This window comes from Plasmodium gonderi, assembly GCF_002157705.1.
Source record: "Plasmodium gonderi DNA, contig: Chr01, whole genome shotgun sequence".
In the NCBI taxonomy this organism is placed as follows: Eukaryota; Apicomplexa; class Aconoidasida; order Haemosporida; family Plasmodiidae; genus Plasmodium; species Plasmodium gonderi.
Window position 1 is genome coordinate 238,241 of NW_021628925.1, and position 23,970 is coordinate 262,210.

At 29.4% G+C, this 23,970-nt stretch overlaps 4 protein-coding genes across 4 annotated transcripts; all 4 read right to left on the reverse strand.

Moving 5' to 3' along the window:
* Positions 1–2,215: 2,215 nt before the first annotated feature.
* PGO_010380 (inositol-phosphate phosphatase) lies at positions 2,216–10,899 on the reverse strand (the record flags this gene model as incomplete). The annotated part of the gene is made up of 2 exons (XM_028685682.1): positions 2,216–2,879; positions 3,086–10,899. The coding sequence occupies 2 exons, from the start codon at positions 10,897–10,899 to the stop codon at positions 2,216–2,218; spliced, it is 8,478 nt and encodes a 2,825-aa protein (XP_028541483.1).
* Positions 10,900–14,359: 3,460 nt separating this feature from the next.
* PGO_010390 (RNA helicase) lies at positions 14,360–17,656 on the reverse strand (the record flags this gene model as incomplete). The annotated part of the gene is made up of 1 exon (XM_028685683.1): positions 14,360–17,656. The coding sequence occupies one exon, from the start codon at positions 17,654–17,656 to the stop codon at positions 14,360–14,362; it is 3,297 nt and encodes a 1,098-aa protein (XP_028541484.1).
* Positions 17,657–19,149: 1,493 nt separating this feature from the next.
* On the reverse strand, positions 19,150–20,191 carry PGO_010400 (40S ribosomal protein S29; the record flags this gene model as incomplete). The annotated part of the gene is made up of 3 exons (XM_028685684.1): positions 19,150–19,158; positions 19,348–19,447; positions 20,136–20,191. The coding sequence occupies 3 exons, from the start codon at positions 20,189–20,191 to the stop codon at positions 19,150–19,152; spliced, it is 165 nt and encodes a 54-aa protein (XP_028541485.1).
* A 1,867-nt stretch (positions 20,192–22,058) lies between these two features.
* PGO_010410 (cysteine-rich secretory protein) lies at positions 22,059–23,793 on the reverse strand (the record flags this gene model as incomplete). Its single annotated transcript, XM_028685685.1, has 6 exons — positions 22,059–22,199; positions 22,502–22,566; positions 22,997–23,132; positions 23,314–23,356; positions 23,488–23,552; positions 23,689–23,793. 6 exons carry the CDS (start codon positions 23,791–23,793, stop codon positions 22,059–22,061), a joined length of 555 nt encoding a protein of 184 aa, XP_028541486.1.
* Between the last annotated feature and the right edge of the window lie 177 nt (positions 23,794–23,970).

Sequence of the window (23,970 nt, forward strand, 5' to 3'; positions counted from 1 at the left end):
AAAAAAAAAAAAAAAAAAAATTGGGTTTTTTTGGTGCAAAAAAATACTAAAGATGTAGGAGGAAGAGAAAATAATTTTTTTTTTTTTTTTTTTTTTTTTTTTTTTTTTTTTCTTATTCTTTTACTATTTAAAACACAAAATGTATATTATTGTGTGATATGTGAAATAGTGCAATTGGGTTTTTATCAAAATAAACGCCAACATTCCTTTTTAAAATGGGAAAAAGACACTTTTTTGTATACCATGCTCGTTCACCCATTTTTGTTTCGTTTTATCAATAACATTTTCCGGTTTTATCTTAACGTTTGCAAATTTTATATAAAGTTGAAATACGCACTTAAGGCAAATTCCCCCTTGTGTTTAAGTTCCTCAAAGTAGCCATTATTCATTTTAAAACATACAAGGTAAAGCACAAAATTTTTATCTACTTCAATTTCTATCCTTTATACATAGTGAAATATATCCCTACGTTCTGTATGCATTATATACTCTTATAGAAACAAGTGTACCCTTAAAACTGCCTACAAATAATGTTCAAATGACACATTTCTTCGTTCAACCATTGCATGTGTGCATATACAACATTTTTTCTTTCTTGTAGATATCGTTTTACTGAAGCACTTATTTTTTTTTATTTTTTTTTTTTTTTACCTAATGTTTTTACGAGGTCATTTTTAACGATATACCTTTTTAATTCGAATGAAAAAAAAATTTACAGTTTTACCTTAGCAAAAATTCCGCATTTAGATTTATTCATTTTCTTATTCTTATGAAAAAATACACATAATAAATATGGACAACATGAGACATAAGGCCACATAGGAGTGTTATACCATTTTTCTTTAAATGAAAAAAAGCAAAGGTACCTTATTCATTTTTATCCGTTTCTGATGTCTTCTCGATAATGGATATATATCTATATTTTCTTTCAACGAAAAAAAAAAATGATTTTTTTTTTTTTTTGTTCTTATATGAACAATTTGTTGTATTAAGAAATGTTTCACATTGATGTACAAAATTAAGTAAAAAAAAAAAAAAAAAAAGAAAAAAAAATATGAAATAGAAAATGAAAAAGACACAAAAAATGAACTCTGCCAAACAGAAAAATAAAAATAAAACAATTTTTTTGAAAGCACTGGAAAAATTTGAAACACATTTATATACGTTAAAAATTTTAATGTTAAAACAATGAATCGAATGTTGACTGATTCAAAAGTTTTAATTATTTATTAACCCCCACTTATTCTCTATTTTCTTTTTATCAAGTTTACTTAAAAAATATGTATACAAAAAAAAAAAAAAAAAAAACAAGAAAAAAAAAAAGAAAAGAAAAATAAAGAGTAAAATAATGAACAAAAATAAAGAATAAAAAAGCAGTTCACACCTGTGTACACAATGCATATGTTTATAGGTGCATATTAATGTATATGCCCATATGCAGATGCAGGACACGTATATGTGGGACATACACATGTGTAATAAGCTATATACTTCTCAATCATAAAACCATACTCACGGCATACAAATACACACAGCCTTGCAAATTAATATTCGACAAAAATGCATTCATTTAATAAATAGGTTATAAGAAAAAAAAAAAAAAATGGAAGAGAGAGATGTACGTTAATGTAAATTTTAATTTAACATATTATTTATAATACACAGGAAATTGTATTATCAACTTAAAACATTCATATAGGATGAGGATAGGAGAGTAACAAAATGTATAAATTCGAAATTTGCAAAAAAAAGGAAAAACAAAAAACATTACAAATAAAATAAACATAAAAAAAAAAAAAAAAAAAAAAAAAAAAAGAAATAAAGAAAAAATAGAATATTCGTCTAGATGGAGGTAAGAATATAACCCCACATAAAGAGTGTAAGAACGAATACACATACGACTTCGTGCATATGTGTATACCTTCATTACACATATTAAGAACTATATCTACTTCTTTTTTTTTTTTTTTTTTTTTACAAGCATCGGGGATGTGTTTGCAAATCTTAACACACACGCGTAAAAAATACACATGCATATGATATTCATCATGTAAATATTCACTCAATTTAACCTTTCAATAAGTAACGTGTTTTTTCTTGTTTTGCCATGTGCTTTTTGTCTTGTTTTTTTCTTTTTATTGTCTGTTTATTTTACTCTTTCCTTGCTGTTCATAATTTAAAAAAAAAAAAAAAAAAATTAGCATGTATACCCTCTTTACTTAGCACAAGAAAGATCATCGAGCTGTTCTATATTTTTTATCGCATCTTGGTGGAATGAATGTTCATTCATTTCGTTCTTAAATTTGTTATTTAAATTGTTTGAGTAATTTAAAATTTGAGAGATTGGATACACAGTATATTTGCTTAAACCATAATTATTGGGAAAAAAGTAATCCAATAAATTATTATTCTTATTGTTACTACTATTACTAGTATTGCTGGAATTTTTGGCCAAATTAACGAATTCGTCATTTGTTCTAAGACTATACGAATTAAGAAGTTTATATTCAATATCCTTTTTATCAAAAAATACTTTTAATTCTATAATTGCACTCACAGGCTTGTGATCGCTTGAAAAAAAATTATTGTGTGTCTTATAATTTAAGTAATTAAAATATATTTTATCATTATGATAAAAATCGTTCGCATTATAATCCTCTGTTTTGTTGCTGCCGAATTCTTTGCTCTGCTGCTTTAACTGATGCATTTTCCTTTCCTGACTATTTTTACTGTTGTCCCTATGATCATCCATGTCTCTATGTGCACCTTTACTTGGGTCTTCTTTCTCAGAATTGAACATTTGTGCCATATGTTCTTTCCTCTTCTTCTCCATCTCCGACAGATGTATTAATTTCCCGCTTACTAATATCCTATCGCACCTATTTTTGAAAAAAAAAGTGGGGGAAGCACGTTCGAAAAAAATATATACAGATAAATTAGTCACGTGACCCAAAGGTCAGTACACATGAGTAACCACGTGTGTGCACATGCAAATGGGAATATGTATACGAACATAGGCACAGAAATTCTGGATGATCTAGCAAGATGGATGGGTGGATCTGCACCACGTCATCTCAAAACGTACCATGCTGGAGTCCTCCTCACGTCGTACATGTTTGAATTTTTCTTGTACTTGTAGGTCGGGTTAAACATAATAGGGTGCTCATAAAAAAGGCAAAATGGGAGAATGTTATACAACTTATTATATATGAACTGGTCATAATTTAATAGCTGATTTGCCTTTTTTTTTGCAATTGAGTTGAAAACTTCTTCATGACTTTTATTAATTCTAAAATTAAAATCTCCACACGCAAAAAAATAATCGAAGTTAAATAAGTTATTTAATTCTTGGTTCTGAAAACTGTTACTTAGTATACTTTGCATCTGGCTATTTCTTTCAAAAATATTTGTTTGCCCTGATGCTAAATGGATATTATTAAAACAGAAGGAGTTAAAGCCTAATCGAAATTTTATGGATACACTTCCTTTATTCCCTGTATTACCTTTTAAACCAACCTTCACCTTACACACTTCTATTTCTCTTATATAGTCAACTAACCCTTCATCAATGAAAATTATAATAAACAATCCTATCATGGATACTGACTTTAGCTTCACATATTTAAATTTTTTTAAATTTAAAAAGTATTTGTTTGATTCATTCTTCAAAAAATCGCCATTATTTTCTAACGACATTTTTTCATTGTTACAAGGTGCACTACCATGACCATCATGTTCATTTCTACACCCACTGTATTCATCCGAGCCACACCTCTGAATGTTTTTTCCTTCTCTATGATTATGCGTATTTACACTGTTGGCCCGTTCATGCATGCCCATATGTATGTCATCAAACTTATCATTTTCCAAATGTATCAAATTAGGTGTGTTGCAATTATTACTTTCGTCAAAAACATCATGAATAGTTGAAATGTTAAAACTTTTGATGCCCCTTTTTTTCTGATATTCCATTTTGTCATATCTTTTGTAATTGTCAACACAGGGTTCTACAACCTGTTTCCTATTGCTATTGCTATGTTGTCTTCTCTCCATTTTACATTTCTCAACGTCTTTATTCTTCCCTATATTGTCCATATTTACATGATTCAAATTATGGAAATTTTTTTTATCATTCGACCCTTTAACAGCAACATCTTCATCATCATTATTTATACTGTTTCCATTATCAAGCTGATTAAAAATATCTCCACTATTGTATAAAGAATCGTGTAACTTCTTATTTGAATTATTCAAAGATGTATTCTCAAAAACTTCATTTATATTGGAACTAATATTAGTATCATTACTTTTTAATATATGATCTCCTAAAAGGTTACAACCATTACTGTCCCGAAACTCTAAAAGATTTAGTATGTTATTACTTTGATTTCTTTTATTATGTTTATTATTTGTATTATTTTTTGAGTTTGCCTTTTCCAATAGTTCATTCTTTTCTGAATGTTCATGTAAAAAAATTAAATTTTCGCTTTTTTTCCTTTGATCATTTAAGTGGTCCTCTTCAATAAGGTTCAGATTGAACGACTTCCTCTGATCATTCTGAGAATACAAGTTTGGCGTACTGATGCTCTTATTCTGGCCTTGCTCTAGCACCTGTTCTTTCTCATTCTGCTTCACCTGTTGTAGCTCATCCTTCTCTAAATTGTTAAAGTAATTGTTCAAAAAGCAACTTTTAGAAATATCAAGGACCCCATTCTGATCGATGCTTTTTCTTACCTCTTTCTCAGATCCTTTTCTTCTTTCGTTGTGCATACCGTTGGTGCCAATACCTATGTGGGAATCTTTTCCCATGCTAGGATCCCCATCACACACGAACGCTTCATTAAAACATTTCAAATAATCTTCGTAATAATCTTCCTTATTCATTGGGTGGTTGTTAGTGCACTTATAGTCATCGTAGGTGTTGGCTGGAGTGTACGCCCCGTGATTAGTACTGTCCATATGTCTTTCATTCGTTTTGTTAATTGTTCCATTTTCAAAGTATGCACTGGTGCCAATTTTGCTTCTAATATACATTTCTTTCTGTCTTTGCGATATTTCAGCCAAAGATTGTGTAATTTTCTGCTCTATTTTTTTCTCTTTAAATTTGTCTTTCATATTCATCAAAATTCTAAACCCTGTCAATTCTACCACTTCTTGAAAACAAAATACATACATGTCAATACATTCATTAATCTGATTCAACCATGACGATATATCATTCAATTCATATAAATCATTTCCACACAAGTTCCAAGTACCTGCCCACAATTTTACTATCTTCTCTTCATAATCATTATTCATCATTTTTTTTTTTCTATAAGAGTTTGAAATTTTAGAATCGTCAAAATCCATGTAGTAATGATTTATAAGATCATGATTTAAATAATCGCTATACTTATTTCTATTTCGAATGTTATATATATAATTTTTCTTTTTATATAAATTTTTCATATACACTAAATCGCTTTTGTTCTTTTTTTCCTTACTCTTTTTGTTATTATATTTTCTTCTCATTTTCTTTTTCCTCCTTTTTTGTACGCTATTGTCAGTACTACTACTGTTACTAGTAGTACTACTACTAATACTGCTCTTCCCATTTATCGAACTATCTGTACTGCTGTCATTATTTACATTTGATCGTGTGTTAACATCGCTAGTGGATTTAGTTTTTTTCACATGCGATTTTTCCCTCTTCGACTGCTTCTGAGTGTTTTTATCCTCCTCAACAAATTCGTACGTCTTGCTTCCGCTGTCTACCAATGAATCTTGCATTTCATTCGCCAAAATTTTCTTCTTCGATTTCTTCAGTTTGACCCGTTTCAAGGACTTTAACGATTTAAAAGATTTTGTCAAATGTTTAGAATGTTGTGATAATTGTGTCTGCAATTGTTTGTTATAATCATCAACTTCTTCCGATTCTCCTTCATGATTTTCCTTCTCTTCCTTCTCTTTCACTTCACCATCATGGGAATATATATCTTTCCCCGTTTTATCATTTTCCTCCAAACATTTCTCTTTGGCTTTCTTTCCTTCCAACTTTTTTTTGTCAACATTTTTGTTCTTCGCACAACTTCTTACCTGCTTTTTTCCTTCTCTTGGCATGCTCCCTTCGTCGTCTTGTGAAAAAACACTACTGTTAGAATATGTGTTTTTTTCACTAGAATCACTATTACTGCTGCTTAATTCGAATGCTTTATTTTTACTTCTTACCTTTTCATGCTTGTTTTTAGAGTTATTATGTTGCTGTTCATGCTGAAGTTTTTCATTATTCATTTGCAAACTTCTCCCATATGGTAGATATGGTATAGAGAGACCTATGTTTTTACCTCTTAAACTGAGAAAAGTGTCTTTATTCATAAAGTTACCATAATTTAAGAAATAATTAAAATCTCCACCTATGAAATTTTTCCTTTTCGTTTTGCTATATTTACCTGTGCATAATATAATATCGATACATTCCTGTCTAAAATTATCTTCAAAATTGTTTTGATAAAACCTTTCTATGGATTTAATTGCATGATCAATATTAGTACTTAATGACGATCTTCCAACATTTATTTGGGATGAGAAAACGCTACCTGTTCCTGTGTAATGGGTGCTAATAATATCACCATTTTCTACCCACATTTTTTTAAAGAAATGTTTTAAAATGTGTATATATTCATCTGATTGTTCTGGTCTATTACTCATTTTTTTTTCATTTTCCCGTTCGTAATTATTGTATCCCATTCGGTGTTGCTTTTCTTCTTTTTCCATTCGGTTCATTATTTCATTTTTCAGACATTCCCTCTTCTCGCTACCATTATGATAGCTGCTACTATCATTGTGTATGCTGCTGCCATTGTGCATGCCACTACCATTGTGCATGCCACTACCACTGTGCATGCTACAACGACTGTGCATGTTGCTTATATTATTTGCAATGCTGCCACTGTTAATACTTCCTTCCCCATCAACATAGCAAAATTCTTCAAGTGCACCACTACTATTGTTACTGCTTCTCTTCCTATGTTCGTAATTATTATTTATGCCATACTTCTCAGAAAATTCAAGCAAGTAATTGTCCGTCGGAAGTGTCGTCAGAATAGTTACACTCTTATTATTAAACATGGTATTAAAATTTTTGTAGAAACACAAGTAGGATTTTTTTACTGGTTTTAAAAATATGTCATTTTTCGAAACATGCAGAACGTAAAGGATAAAAAATAAGGTGTAGTAATACTGGAACACATTCGTTCTGTCTAGGCAGTCTAAACAGTTGGTTCTAAAAACTCCATTTTGATATATGGACGATTCGTTATTCCCCAAATAGTTGTTACCACTATTGCTGTTGCTTCCTTTGATGTTGCTTCCTTTGATATTGCTTCCTTCGATGTTGCTTCCTTTGATATTGCTTCCTTCGATGTTGCTCCCATTGCTGTCGTTCTTCTTATTATTATTGTCCTTATTGTTAGCACTGCCACTACTCATGTCTGCATTCAAATTGATTGCATTCACTTCTGCACTCCTCAATGGTTCCATGAAAAAAGACACGTTTTTTATCTCCTTAAGCAATACTTTATTTATAAAATCGTTCATAGCATCTTCAAAACTTTTGTTTTTCACAGAAATGTGAAAATCATATTCGATATAATTTATAAAATCTCTTTCCTTGTAATACTTATCCTTTTTAATATAATTTATCATTTCAATCATTTTTTTTGTCAACTTCTTTTCGTTCCCTTTATTCTGACTCAATAAGTTTATGTAGTATATGTTATTTCCATAATTGTTGATTAACTTCTTGTTATGCTCCTTAAATGCCTTTATGCTTAACAGGGATGATCTCTGTATATTCACATGAGATGACATGGAGTGCTGCTTCCAGAATAGTGGCACCGATCCTCTTATCTGGACTAGCGATATTATTCTGTTCTCGAGATTGCTCTCTCTGTACATTTGGTCCTGGCTTCCAATGCCATTTTCTGAATTATCCCCGTGATTGGAGCCGTCATTGGTGCCATAGGTAGTCGCCTGATTATTCGCCTGATCAGACCCGTTATGAACATCGTTAAATGATGTTTTATTGTCAACTGGGTTAATCGCCTCGTTAGCAATGCTTTGGATGTTATGACCAATTGCACAATCACGCTTCTCATTTTGCCCTTTCTTCCCTTCATTCAATGGATTATACCTTTTCCTATAATTTTGTTCTGATTTATCTCCCTCCAAGTCCTTTCCTATGTTAGAATGGACATTCCTGTGATGTCCCATCTCATGCTGGGTTATCTCCTGTGTGCTGTTAATTTCTAGTTCCATAAACTTATTAACATGAATGTTATTATGAGTATCCAATTCAGTGATTCCTTTGGCGAAATTTACATTCTGCTTTTTGGCACTATCTCCAATCAAATTTATTTTGTCGAATCGAGTCAAATAATTAATATTTCCACTATTAATCCTGATAATTTGCTCCGTTTCAACATAATTAGCCACATATCCATCATCGTTTATTCCTCTTTTATTAAATCGTGTGCCTCCCAAGACAGATGAACGACGACTTATCAGAAGTAGTTCCAAACACCTTCTATTTATTTCAATAGAAGTGTACGATATATACCCTTGAATAACTGAACAAAACCAGTTATCATCTATTTTACATTTACTTTTAATTTTTTTTATCATTTGATAATTCCACATAAAATTTTTTTCATTTACTTTTAAAAATGATTTTTTTTTCCCATGTGTTCTTGAAGAAGTAAGTATGGGTTGTACTTCTATCTCTTCAATATTTTTCTTCATTTTTTTTTGAATACATTGTGTTAGGTCATAATCATACGAATAATACATATGAATAGTCAAAATCTTTTGAATCATTTTTAACATTTTATGCATATCCATTTTAATATTCATTTTTTTCTCATCCCCTTTAATATTTTCATCATTTGGATTTTTCAAATTAAGACGGTGTGAATTCCTCTTCTCATTATTTTCTACATTATCTAATGTTACAACGCTGTTCCTTACATTAAAGTAAGAGTTATTTATAAGGTCCTTTATATTTCCTTCCTTTCCAGTTGCATTATTTTCGGAAACATTTCGCATTCCGTTATTTTTATCATTTAACTTATACTTCTGTTCTTGCATTTCGTTACAGTTTTCACTTTCATTCATAGAAAGAGTTAGTGCTCCTTTCTGATCATCATGGGCAACACACATCAATTTATCGTAATTACTATAGTTATTTTTCTTCGAGTATGTCTCATTCTGAGATTCTTCTATTCCTATTTCTATTCCACCATCTTTCATATTGGGCTCAGCTACAGCTGGTCCCAGATCAGGATAATTTTGAACATTTCTATGATCCTGAAGGTGGTTCTTGAAATTTCTCTCTTCCATGGAACATAACTCCTTCATGTCATCACAGAGTACACTGTTCAAGTGATTTTCTTTATTATCATTTTCAACCATAGAAATAGATACTTTCTCATTGTCCTTATGGTTATCCTCAAACAAATCATCAATTAGGTTTATGTTTATTTTTGGAGAATCAACAGGATCTTTGTGTCTCATATTTATCTCATTCGCATAGTTTCCATATGATTCTTTATTCATGTTATTATTACTACAAAAAAATATATTGCTATCATTAGTATGGGCATCGTTCATATTACTTCCATTTGCCTTATCTCTAGAACCTAAGCTTTTGAGCACATCCTGATTGCTGTCAATCTTATTAACTGTGCTTTCATTGTTCCTGCTCGATGTGTTTGTCTTATCATTCAGTATGTGCATCATAAATTCGTTTTCATCAAGAGTTGATGAGTTCGTGTTCATGGTTTCTTCCTCATTTTTCTGTATCCTTCGATGTGTATAGTTTGCACTAGGACCACTATTCACACTTCCTCCTCGCCGTGCACGAGAGGTTGATACTCCCGTGCCCTCACTGTTTCCTCTAACATCATAATTAGTTATGTCAGAAATTATATTTAACAAATTTTTATGATTGAACTGATTAGTCAGCCATTTTTTTGCAGTATTAAAATTTAAAATTTTTTTATTTTTCTCCTCTTTTTTAACATAATTATTATTTCTATACGTTCGATGATCCATGGAATTAATTCCCATTTCGAACTCATTTGAAATTTTGTTAGGTCTATTAATAACTGTATTATTATTTACTTTTCCATTGTGGTTTACAAAATGTTTATTGTATATATTATCATCTTCTATATGGTAACTCTTTTCAATTTCACTGTTTGAACTGTACGGTTCATGGGAAGGATCATTGGAATGTGTATTTTTGGCAGAACTGTTAATTCTGTCATTGAGATTGTGAATGCGTTGATCATTCTTACAATATTTGTTCTTCTCACCTCTGAGCTCATGAAGATCATGTCTCGTTGTGTGACTGTGACCACTGTTATTTATGATTTCAAAATTTCTTCCTATATCTTCATGATTTCTCAAATGATTAATAAAATAATTTGTTGAATTATCATCGACATTCAGAGCATTATTAATTATTGTATTTAAGGAAACTATATTTATATTATACGGTATATAATGCACCTTTTCTATTTTATATATACTTCTATATTTATTTAAATAAAAAAATTTACATAATAATTTCCATTTGTCAACAACAAATAAAAATAATTCGTTTCGAATTTCAATGGTACCTATAATATTATCAATGATTAATTCATTTATTATATTTCCAAATTTTTTACCTTTTTTTCGAATTTTATCTTTATTTATCAATTTCTCCGAACATTTCCCACTTTCTCGAAAAATAAACAATGATGGCACTTTAACATCCTCATTTTTGTTGTCTTTTAAATTCTTTATATAAATTATTTTAAATACCTTTTCATAGATTATTAATAAATACCTTCCTTCAGTATTGTATGCATTCATCAGTGTTATTTCTTTGGTTATATGGGATAGATAATATGGAAAACTGTAAACGTCCTAGCACCGAAGAATTACAGCTAGTTCAGCGGATCCAACATTCCACAAGAAACCAAATGTATATGATAAAAAAAAAAAAGAAAAAATAAAATAATTCGGCAGTTAACGAAAGCAGGTTAAGCAGAAGCAAAAAAATTCAATTATATAAAATTTATTGTTTTGCCATATATATCTATATACGTTATGTATATGCATAATGTGAGCAAATTTTTGTAATTTCTCAGCCAATTGACCTATGTATTTTTTTTTTTTTTTTTTTTTTGTGTACAATACACAGATGGGTGCTGAAAAAATTGCCCTCATAAAATGGTATATTTAAATGTTCTTATGAAGCGTTAATCTGTGCGTTAATTAAAAAGATTTATTCTCAGATAAATGAAAGGATTGTTAACCCATATGTGTATGTATACGAATGTGTGTATCTATGTGTGCGTTCACATAATTACATAAGCGCGAAATAATGAAGCAAATAACATTAGTAATCAAGCAGGGATCAATGAAAATAGATACACTTTGTTGTGCAAAATTAAATCACTATCCCTGACATATACAGATGTAATTTATTCTTTACAATTATACTAAATGCTTGAAAAATGAGTAAGACATTTCTTTTCTTTTTATATAAGCTTTTTTGTCATGAATTTTTTTTTTTTTTTTTTTTTTCTCTTTTCCTTTTAAATGCAGAAGTTTAAATGTACAACAAAATAGTGATCATTAAACCTGATCTCATAATTTCAATTTGATAAATTAAATGTATGGGTTTTATTGGATATAAAAACATAAAACAAATTTTACTTGTGGAATAAGTTCATGACTTTCAAAGGGGGCATTATACACAATACCTGGATATATATTAATCAGATGAGAGGAAAGGTATAACACCTTTAGTTATACTCCCATGGATGCGAGGTGTGTGTGCATATGTACCTACCTACTCGTGTGTACGTATGTGTGTATGTGGTGAAAGGCATGTGCTTATTCAAGTAAATTATAGCAGTGAATTTACGGAAGGCTTATATACAGTGTACTCATGCATATACATTTGTGTTCACGTAAATATGTTTTGCGATGTATGTATGCATGTTGAGACTAGGAAACTGGATGTGCATAATTCTCATGTTGCTCATATGTGAATTGTTTGTCAATTGTAAGCAACTGAATACGTGCATACATGTTCGTACACGAGTGAATGGATTATATATATTGGTACGAACATGTTTTTATATCATCCTTGACGCACAATGTAAAACAGAAACAATGTGGGTGGGGTGGTGGTGGGACATATGCATAAATTTTATGAACATGAGTTACATATATAATGTACATACGTTTGTAACACTTTTACTTTGGTACTCACTTGTATATTAAAAACTCCAGAGAATGAATAAGTTTCATAAAGTGAAGGTTAAAAAGGAAACAAAATGGAACTTTTATTGAGATCTTTAAAAAGAGTTTTAAAAAAAAAAAATTATGTATGTAAATATGTACAAAATAATATGTATAAATTTATATAAGCATTGCATATATATTTATACTTATCATTTTTAACATAAATTTTTCCGAATGAGTTAATCTTTCGCCATGCTTCAAATTTTTTTTTTTTTTTTTTTTTTTTTTTTTCGTCTACTCGGATCAGGAAATTTTTTGAAAAGTTAAAAAAAAACACAAACAAATAAATTCTCTAATTATAGCTACAAACTCGATTTTATGCACATGCTTCATGTGTAATGTTTCTATTTTAAACATTTATATGAAGGTAAAAAAGGTATAAAAAGTGATAGTGTATACATGTGTGTATTTAACATATATATTAATACATAATATTATATACATACATATCATATACATACATATCATATACATACATATCATATACATACATGTAAAATACATACATGTAAAATACACACATATTATATATATGCATATATATATATATAGTTAACAGATTTAAAATTCCCTTTTCGAATAATCTTCACAAATATTATAACATATACATGCAAAAAGAAAAAACATTGATAAGTTGTGCAACTTTAAAACTTTATCTTCTACACAAAAGTAATACCTTTTTGTTGCTTCCCTTCCGTATTTTATTTTTAAAAGAAAGCATAGATAATATCATCATGCCTTTCATTTCATCATAGCTCTTTATTAGCATTTTACCCGATCGTGACCACATTGCTAAACTTTTATTTGTTTCCTTTTTTTGAAAAAATATCTTTTCAATCATGCACCTATGTAAACAGATATTATTCACGAAAGAAAAACTTAAGAAATGTTTTCTTGGGTTATTTTATGAAAATGTAAAAAGCACAAAATAAAATAAAGCAAAAAAAAGCATAAAATAAAAAATAAAAGGAAAAAACATGTGCATATTTTTTCCTCAGCCCGAGTATCACAGCTGCGTTGGGGTTTGCCCCACTTTTAAAACATGTTGTAAAACGTTGAAGTTTTTTTCCGTTTTTTTTTTAAATAAAGAAAAAAACGAAACGGAACGAAATAAAAATTAAAGATTAACCTAGCATTTCCATCGGAATCGAAGCTCTCTCATTATTTCCCCTTCAAACAAAACCCATGCACAAAACATGTGGATGTGGGGATTACACAAATATTTTATTTTTTTTTAAGATTATATTTGTTCCGCTTCTCTACATGTAAGATCCAAGACAACCCTATTTGTTATAAAGTCCACATGTGAAATTATGCAAATCGAAAAAAAAAAAAAAAAAAAAAAAGATCTCACATGATTGAGACACAAAACTTCAATATAAAAAGGTACAGCCCTGATGAGTTCTTTTAAGAATATTTTCCAGAAATATAGTACCATTTTCTCTACCCCATCAGGCATAGCTATATATTTTTGACAAGAAAAATAAAATAAAATAAATAACTTATGAACCAGTATAATTCGATACGTGTATGTGAAAAAAAAAAAGAAAAATATATATATATATATATATATATATAAGGAAAATCCAACTATTACCCTTGGACGCAAATGAAAAGAACAAATTTCTGGTATTTTATTAAATTGATAACCAATTTAAAAATACGGCAATGTGTGCGGCTTAGTTGTTGTTTTTTTCCTACAATATTATGCATCCCAAAGGGGTGACATGTGAATGGATAAACAAAACTTGAGATTTGGCTACACTAGAACGATCTTATTGCATAATTCAAAATGTATTGCACCCTGGTTTTGAGGTCTTTTCCTGTGTATGCATTTCTCCTTTAATTAATTTGAAGGCTGACATAATAAGCATATATAAAAAGACCATCCCCATTTCTTCTTAACACAAAAAAAAAAAAAAAAAAATAGTAATTCTTACATGGTTTATATGCATGTTCTAGGGGAAGAAGAGAAAGGTATATAAAACAGTATTTGGTGCACACGATAAATGTCTCTCTAAAAATATGTCTTTTTTTGATGACTCTTCTCCTTGGCTTTCGTCTCATCCTCATAGGTTGGCATGTTTTCCAAAACAATGGTATCCTCTTCATACGTTGTTCGATCTCCATTTTTATTTTTTTTTGTTTTTCTCTTTTTAGCTAAAATTTGTAGGGCACCATCATCCAACCTATGGATAGCATTATATTCATTACTATCATAGACCTCAACTTTTCTATTCGGAAATCTTGGAATTTTTTCATGGCCTTTGAGAATTCCCTTTTTTATTAATCGTTTACGCTCTAGATTCATTTTGTTATAAAAATATAATTTTTTGGATAAGATTTTATTTTTTTTGCTTAAACAATTTCGTCTGGGTGCTATATGCAAAGCTTTTCGTCCACCCCTCTTTTGATATTTTTTTTTTTTTTTTACAATATCGTAATATTTATTTTGTAATTTTAGCATTTTACTTACTTTTTTATTTAAATTTTGAAAAATTATTTTTTTCTTATCAACCGTTTTTTCAATTATGTCATTAACCAGTGGTACGTTTTTTTTGTTAAAAAAGGAGGTTAATGAATTGTTTTTGCTGCTATAATTTCCATTATGACTGTTACATGACACTTTGCTGGATTTATAAATATAATCATTTATATTGTTGCTAATGTCGTAATTTATTATTTCACAATTCTCGAACTGTACCCCTCTACTTAAAATATTGGTGCATATCAATATATTTGTTCTGTTCTTTTTAAAGTTTCGATAGTTTTGGCTTCTCTCCTTGTAATTCATTTCATTATGAATACAGCTAACTTTGTATTTCAGTTCTGATAAAACGTCTTTCAAATTTTGTACGCTCTTTCTTGTATTGCAAAAAATTACATACCTATTGAAAAAATTAGAATGGTACACCCCACCTGTACACTTTTTCACACGCTTACTATTTAATAGCTCCAAAAGAAGGGCAACCTTTTCTTTATTTTTGCTGTTAATGAAAACATGTTTCATTTCAGAGCTGATGTCGTGACTCTTCATGTTTATAATCTGCTGGATATATTTACTTCTCACATTGTTGCTTAGAAATTCACTTATGCAGAAGGTTTTCGTTGCTGATACGAATATTGATATCGGAATATTCGAATTCAGAGTGTTCTTTTCATTTTTGCTATATTCGCCATTTCCACTATTTCCACAATTTCCATTATTGGTATAATGGATTATGTTTGCAACATTTTCTTCTCCTTTCTTTTTGCTGCTGCATGTTCTTTCCTCTTTGTATCTGCTACTCTCGGTTGTAATACTTGCTTCATAGGAAAAAACGTCGGTGCCTTCTCTATGTTCGGGAGTTTTTCCACATTCTGTAGTATTCTCATCTGTTCGAATTTCATCACATGCAGAAATCGACATACTGTTCCCATCAGAAAAATTAGAAGGTCCACATTTTCTTTCACTTTTTTCAAAAGTGCCCTTTTCCATATGACAAATTTTATATTCATCTAGACATTCCTTATCATCTACTTCTTCTTTTTCAACATTTTTTTTTTCCATATCTCTAAGATTACGTCTACTTCTCCCCTTCCTACTGTTTGTACGCACCCCTTCATTTTCTAAATCTGCATCTTTCTTTTTACATTCTGGGGGATCGTAATGGATATCATTATGACCTGTGCTTTCATCATGAGTGTATTCAATTGGTAAGACATTGCCCGCTTTTGTACCTCTAAAATAGTACATGTTGGTGTAATTTTTTATGTGATTAAACAGAAGCTGTAACTTCTTTTCGTTAAATACATTACATAATGTTTCGGATTGCTCCACGACTACATATTTTAAAAATTTAAAATTATATAAATGTTTATTTTTACAATTGTCTACTTTTTCGAAAATTTTATCAGGGGTTCCAATTATGATGTCGATGTTGTAGTTTATAACTCTCGTCCCTGTCTTCACATTTTTACTAATTTTTTTTAAAAAATCATTTGTCTTCAGAAATTCACTCTTCATATTTGCATTTCCAAACATATTTTCAGTGTCGTACTCACCTTCATCTCTTCTTCTACTATCCAATGGGGACAACGTTTCAATATGAAATTTCTTAAGGGATTTTTTTTTATATAAATATCCTCCAGTTAACAGTTCTATATTTATATCAAAAGATTTCAGGAATGAATAAAGTTCAAATGCTGCTTCTCTCGTGTTTGTTAATATAATTGCATAAGGGAAAAAAACATTTTTTTTGTGCTTCAAGCAATTAAGTTGATTATTTCTTTTATTTTTAATATAACTGCTGCTGAGATTATAATTCTTATACTTTCTCATGTATATGTATCTATTTCGTATTTTATACTTCTCATATGCTATATGAAAAAATAAATTTTCATTTTTATTTTTAAGACATTTTAATTTTTCTTTTTTTCGAAATAATTTATTTCGAAATTTTTTGTAATTATATTTATTTAAGAAATGGTAAAAGTTAGACAAATTTTTCATAATTTTTTCATTATTCAAGTAAAAGTTGTTAAGAATTGGAAGGAAATAGCTTAATGTTTTCCCCGTGTTATCAGGGCTTACTATAAGATAAACATCATTGAAGCATTTTTCTTTTCCTTCCCCTAATTCCTTTGATTGACCACTCGGTTTTACACCCCCTGCACAACCGTTTACATTCTCACATCTACTATCCTCTTTACCATCACCAGTCGTTTTGTACTTTCCAATGTCGTAAAAATCATCCCTCTCCCTAAAGTTCGTTCTTAAGTACTCATTTACCTGAATTCTACTTTTCAATATTTCATTGTAAATGTCTTTATTTTCATCACAAGCAAACATTTCGTTCCTCTGCTCTTCGCAACCTCCTCTACCCTGAAGTAACAATGGTATTACATTCCTTTGAATTTCCGTAGGGGTAAATATTTTCATTTCGCTTAATCTTAAATAGATGTCCGTTTTGAAGTTAAATTCAAGGAAGCTTGTATTTTGTAATTCCTCTTTTAGATGTGCACCTCTCAAATTTCTTCTGCTGACATTCCTTCGATTCGTCTTTTCATCATTCCCTATTTTGTCTTTCCCTGTTTTATTCCAACTGGTTTCATCAATCTTTACGTCTTCAATATGGCTAGTTCTTATTTTATAATTACGAGAATATCTTCCTTCACTTTCCATTTTTAATTCCCCTCCCATAGTCATAGTACTATTCCATTTTCGACTACTTAAAATTGACCTTGATCTACAAATGCTGCACAAAAACGTACAAGAATTTACTATTTTTTCCCTCTTTACAAGGCTATGAATGTACGAAGAATTTTTTATCATTTTTTTTTTTTTTTTTTTTTTTTTTTTTTTTTTAGCCATCCTTTTTGCATTAATTGGGGGTAAAAATAACTGAATAATTGGGTAAATAAAAATTAGCCCCAAATATGAGAAAAAATAATAGCTGCAGAAGAGGGGAGAAAAATAAATAAAGAAACGGGGGAGAATCCTGACTCTATTACTTTTCTTAAAGTATGAATACTTCTGTATGTCGCATTTTGAAAGACGACACTTAAGTGTTTCACACAAATCATATTCATTGTTTCTGCCTTTTTTTCATTTTTTTTAACCGTGTACCGATGTCAGCTAAATTGCTATTTAACAATATACGCATAACCCACTTGGCAACTCGTATATTGTTTGTATGTACATATATAATGATACATATGTGTGTGCATGTTAATACATTTGTGGCACTTCATTTTCGATAGTCCCTTATTATCATAAACCAGTAAAAGTAATGATTAGCGTAGCGTCAGAAAATGAGACTATGAATTTCATCTAACAGTCAAGCTAATGAAGTTAAAAAAGATCCCTATTATGTTAGTTCTTTCTCCACGTTTTATAAAAAAAATCTTTTATTTTATTTTTCTTTATTTTAACCCATTAAATGATAGCATGAAGATGAAGCAGTTAAAATGAAAAAGTAAAATGAACTTTTCACACAATGATGCGTGTAGGAGTGTTGTATAAAAGCTAGTATGTGTGCAAAAGTAGTAGTCCTATTTCTGTTGAATTTTTTTCTTTTTTTGATACACCTTTTTCATTTTAGTTTCTTAAAAAAAGAGCGCAAATTTTCCGTTTTGCTTTATTAGTGTGGCAATATACCCAAAACAGGAGTAAACAAAAAAAAAGCAATGAAATACGATGATATGAATAGGTGGGGAGGGGGGGTTAAACGAATATTTTTTTTTTGTTACATTTTAATATTTTCTACCTATTTTTTTTCTTTTTTTTTTCTATTAAATTGTAAAAATGTTGATTAATATTTTTGAAAAAGTCACTTCAATTTATATTAGCAAAAAAAGGTGCGTCAAGCTAAAATGAAATAAAGCAAAACTGGAATTTTACAACATGACTCACATTTTCAAGTGTATTTATTATACAACTGTATCAGTGGTAATTAGATATAACAGGTCTAACCAATTTTAACGTATAATATTTTCATATATATATATATAAAAAAAAAAAAAAAAAAAAAAAAAAAACTTTCTATACGATTTTTTCCTCATTTAATGTAATAATTTTTCTTATTTCATAATGACATTTTCAACTTTTTTTTGCTCTTCCCCATTAAGATGATACGTAAAATTAATGAACTCAGGATGTGTAAGGTATATAATATGTAATATGCATTTTTTCTTCATCTTGTTTTTCAAAAAAATTCCGGAAAGAGTTATTTCGTCTATCAAATATCTCCTTTAGGGTAAGTTCTCCAACACGAAACTGAAGAAACTCTCAGCATTTTCCTTGTTCTTTTTTTTTCTTTTTTTTATTTACCTATACTGTAGTGTGGGAAAAAAAAAAAAAAAAAAAAATTAAGCTTGTGTATAAACAGAACTATGTTCTTACGTCAGCACATATGCACTTTAAAAAAAGCATAAGGTACACATAATATCATGTTGATATCAAGTGATAGAAAAAAAAAAAAAAAAAAAAAAAAGAAAGAAAATACTTCTCATTGCGGTACGTACCTTTTTAAAACCTATTATGTCAGCCCTTTCACGGAAGCATTGTCTGCATATGTTGATATTATACTTTCTAATTAGGGCATGTCTATTGGAGCACACTCGGCTGCATAGGAGAAAAAAGAAGCGGGTGCAAAAATGAGAGGTTGCATATGTATAACGTTATGTGGAGAAATACAAGAGGACGAATACACATATTAGGCACTCAGTAAGTATGAAAACAAATTGGGGGAAAAAGTTATGAGACTCTATATGGACATTTTCCCCTTTCTTTGAGCTCACAGATAATGATGAACATCAAATTATTCACATTTTTTTAATTATCATGAAAATGTGTTTTCGTAATGATACGATTATTCATTTCTTAAAAAATTATGGCATAGTAAAATATGCCTCTCATAATTCCATCCCCTTTTCGCGCTGCATCTTCTTACAACACCAAAGTGAAAAAAAAAAAAAAAAAAAAAAAAATACACTCACATCACTTGGGTATATATACTATGGTGTCATGTATTCCCAAATATGTATTCGCGTTGGGCTGCTTGGTTTGGGGGTATGTGTCCCTCAGACGACATCCTACTCTCATCCCCTCTGCACAAGTATAGCCGAGGCCAATTTGTAACGTTTTCAATCATTTCGGCATTTTAATCATTTCAACTGTTTTGCAGTTTCCTTCAGTTCAGCAGTTTTAGCTTCCCTCATTCAACACCTCTCCTCATCCCATATTTATATACAGGTCATACAATATATACATTTTTCTTTTATTTTTTATTTTTTATTTTATTTTGACTTACCATTGCCTAGATCCTTGGCCGTACTTCTTCGGATGAACGTTTTGAATGCAACCCATTGTTTTATTTTTTTAAAAAAAAGGGACAGTAAAAAGTTGGAAAAGAAAATTTAATTAAATTAAATAAAGCCTTTTTAAAAAATAAAAATAGTATACCCTTGGCTCTTACGAACAGATATGGAAAAAAATATTCGGTCAGCGAAATTTTTTCAATTGTATTTTTTGATTTTTACAATGAAATGAAACAAAGTTGATGGTTTAAATTTTTTTTTTTTTTTTTTTTTTTTTTTTAAATTGTGTTATTATATAAATTTTAATATTCATAAATATATAAAAATCAATACTTGATAATATTGTTCATATTCCCTTATAATGCATCACTACTATTTTACACGAAGTGGGGTTATATATATATAAAATAAAACATATTCGCAATTTATTATAACTCAATTCACTCCGATTCCAATACGCAAAATTAAATATTCATCGTTGAAATTTCAATGCTGAGCAAAATTTTAAAAGCGTAGTAAAGAATATTTACTATATACACACGTTTCCACTTCATTAATTGGAGCGAGGGAAGAAACATACCACATCCTTGGCACAAATTTTCATAATCAGCAATATCAAAAAAAAAAAAAAAAAATTAAGTAAAATAACACGAGCAAAGGTGTGTTATTTTATCATAATACGTCCATATAAATGTAAACCTTTTTTTTTTATCCATATATATCTAACATATTATATGCCATATGTACTGGCAGAACGTGCTCATTGCCGTGCAGTAGGTAAACGGCGACAATTGTGAAAATTAGCATATATATTATTCTTAAATTTAAAAAATGAAAAATAAAAAGGGAAAACTACAAACATAGTGAACCACAGTTTTAACAAAGTTCTGTGAATTTTCTTTTTTTTTAGGGGCCTTGCGATGTTGCATATGTTTTTATATATATTTACACAAACGGGAGGACCTATTAATGTTGTATAATCATGTTTCCCCCTACCAACACTGATTGCTTATGGGATAAGAGGAATACCAATAGAGAAAACTTTTCTAAATAATTAGCAAAGGTGAGTATTTTCCTTTTACATCGAAAAAATATGAACAGCAGCAAAAAAAAAAAAAAAAAAAAAAAAAAGAAAAAAAAACACATACACAAAACAAAATTAAGCAAAATTAAACAAACTTTCGAGTGAAACAGTTAAATTAACCTAGTTGGAGTAGCTTCGACTTAAGTGGAAAAAGAACAAAATAAAAAAAAGTGAGAGAAGAGGGGGAGGGGGTTTAATAATCCCAAGCAGCATCCTTTTTTTTTTTATTTTTTTTTCAACATAAAATGATATATACTTAATACAAATAGTAAATTTTTAAATATATGTTTTTTGTTATATTTTTATTTTATTTCCCTATTTATATTTTTGTGTATAAAATATTTTAAATTATTCGAAAAAATATACACAAGAATTTGTTTATGAGAATAGGGAAAATAAGATGGGGCTATTTTGACCTAACCACTAGTTGATCGTCTTTTTTCCGCCGCAAAAGTAAAGTCCTCCCAAATGAACATTGGCTACAAAAATGGGAAAAAAGAAAAAAATATGTTCATCTTTTTAATATCTTCTAACAAATATTAGCAATTAGTGAATATATTCTCCGTTAACTTAATAATAATAGACCCTCCAAAAAATAATGCATCACGCAATTTTGTAAAATTGAATCCATGCATTTTATTGGCTTAAGTGGTTTACGTCAATCACCCCAACGTTATTAGAAAAATGGCCTGCTCAATTATTTAAAAAAAAAGAGGAAAAAAGAACAAATAAAATAAAAAATAAAGAAAAATAAATAAAATAAATATAAAATAAAATATAACTGAGCACAAACCATGATTTGCTTATTTTCCTTCAACCCGTGGCACCATTTTCACTTATTAAAAAAAAAATAAATAAAAAGTTTTTTAGCGCTCATGTACTTAATGTGCATACCAGGTCTGTTCGTGTAATTATCATATTTACAGATTAAGACACCCGTCTTGCTGCAGCAGGCACTAGAGCAACCGATATGCTGTAAGATTAAAAAGAAAATGCATGTGTTAACAAGATACCCTTTTTTTCGATATATTCTGTTGGTTTTCCTTTTTGAATTATACATTTCTAACGTATACTGAAATTGCGCATATGTGCATGTGTGCATATGCGTACATGTATATAAATATATACACAAGCACAAGGATATTCACATGTACTTAAATATATGCACAGGCACAAGGGCATTCACATGTACTTAAATATATACACAAGCACAAGGGCATTCACATGTACATAAATATATGCACAAGCACACGGACATTCACATGTACATAGTACCTCTGCGCTATTCCACACAATATTGGTGAATTCAAAAACTCTATCATCATCTCTGTTAATGGGTCCTGGTGAGAAAACAAAGTTTGTATATGAAAATATCCTTCAGTGGGATGTTTCCAAAATGGACTTGTGAAACGGAAATAGTGCAAAAGAAAACCAAAAAAAATTGGGAGTAGATATAACAGTGCCATAATTTTGTCTTTGCTTTTTAACACATATTTATTAGATCAATGTTTTTCTCATTTTTTCAAAAAGGAGGCAAACCTATTTTATGTTAATACATGGTTACATAATTTCATATATCTAATCATTTCGTTTTTTTTCTTTTTTGCATATATTTTGTTAGAAGCATGCAAAATTAAGTACCACCAACTCTTTCCAAAACTCAAAGAAACAACATAAAGATGTAAAATACATCGTCCATTTAGATATCCTAAAAGCTTTTCTTATCCATTTTGCTAGATTTTTTTTTTTTTTTTTTTTTTTTTTCCTCACCTAACTCAAAATCATAATTGTTAATTCCCTCATACCATGAATCTACAGCAGATTCATTTTTGCTATTCGGAGAAATAGTAAAATAATTTGTATTTATTTGTTTTATCATTACAATGCAATTGAAGTTTTCCTTTATCTATAAAATAGTGGGAAAGTTCAAAGTGTAGATATGTAATATGTAACCCTTTTTTTTTTTTTTATACGAAAACAGATTCGAAATACGAAAATGTATAAATTTATGTTACATATTTCATCATTGATTGTGAGAGAATTATCAACTGTGCAAAAGATACAACTTAGCAAAATAGTTTAATAACCAGTTTGGCTTCATCATCTGCTGCCTTTTCCAGTTGTGTGCTCCTTAGCATGGGGAAGGATATAAAAATGGGAATAGATATATAGATATCCACTACGTCACTTTTACAATAAATACAAGCAAACACACGCACAGGTAATAATATGTAAATACAATTAAAGAGAATTAAGATTACCAAAACAGGGGCTCCGCGTTGTGTTTCAATCTCAACTCATTGTGTCTTTCTCGAATGAAATCTTCCTGAAAAATACAGACACAGAATAAAGTGGGTTGTAAATGGTGGAATTTTACATTAGACTCATTTTGTCTTTTTTTTTTTTTTTTTTTTTTTTTCTTTTTCCGCCTTTAAACATTCCCTATTTTGAAGCAAGTTTACATTAAATAAACAAAAACTTCCACCCAATGTTTTACAAAAGGATGTGTCCGAAAAGGTCAACAAGTAAAGGACGTAAAAAAGGAAGAGCAGACTCTTGTTCAACATTGCGCAGAAAATAATATTGTAATTGGATATTTTTTTTTTGTTAACGCTATTTTATTATATTTTCCTTTATTTTCATTTTTATTTTATTTTTTTTTTTCTCCTGAATTTATCTTAAAAATTAGGAGCTATTATTTCCTCATAAGACACTACAAGATTTTTTACATTTGCTCATTTCTA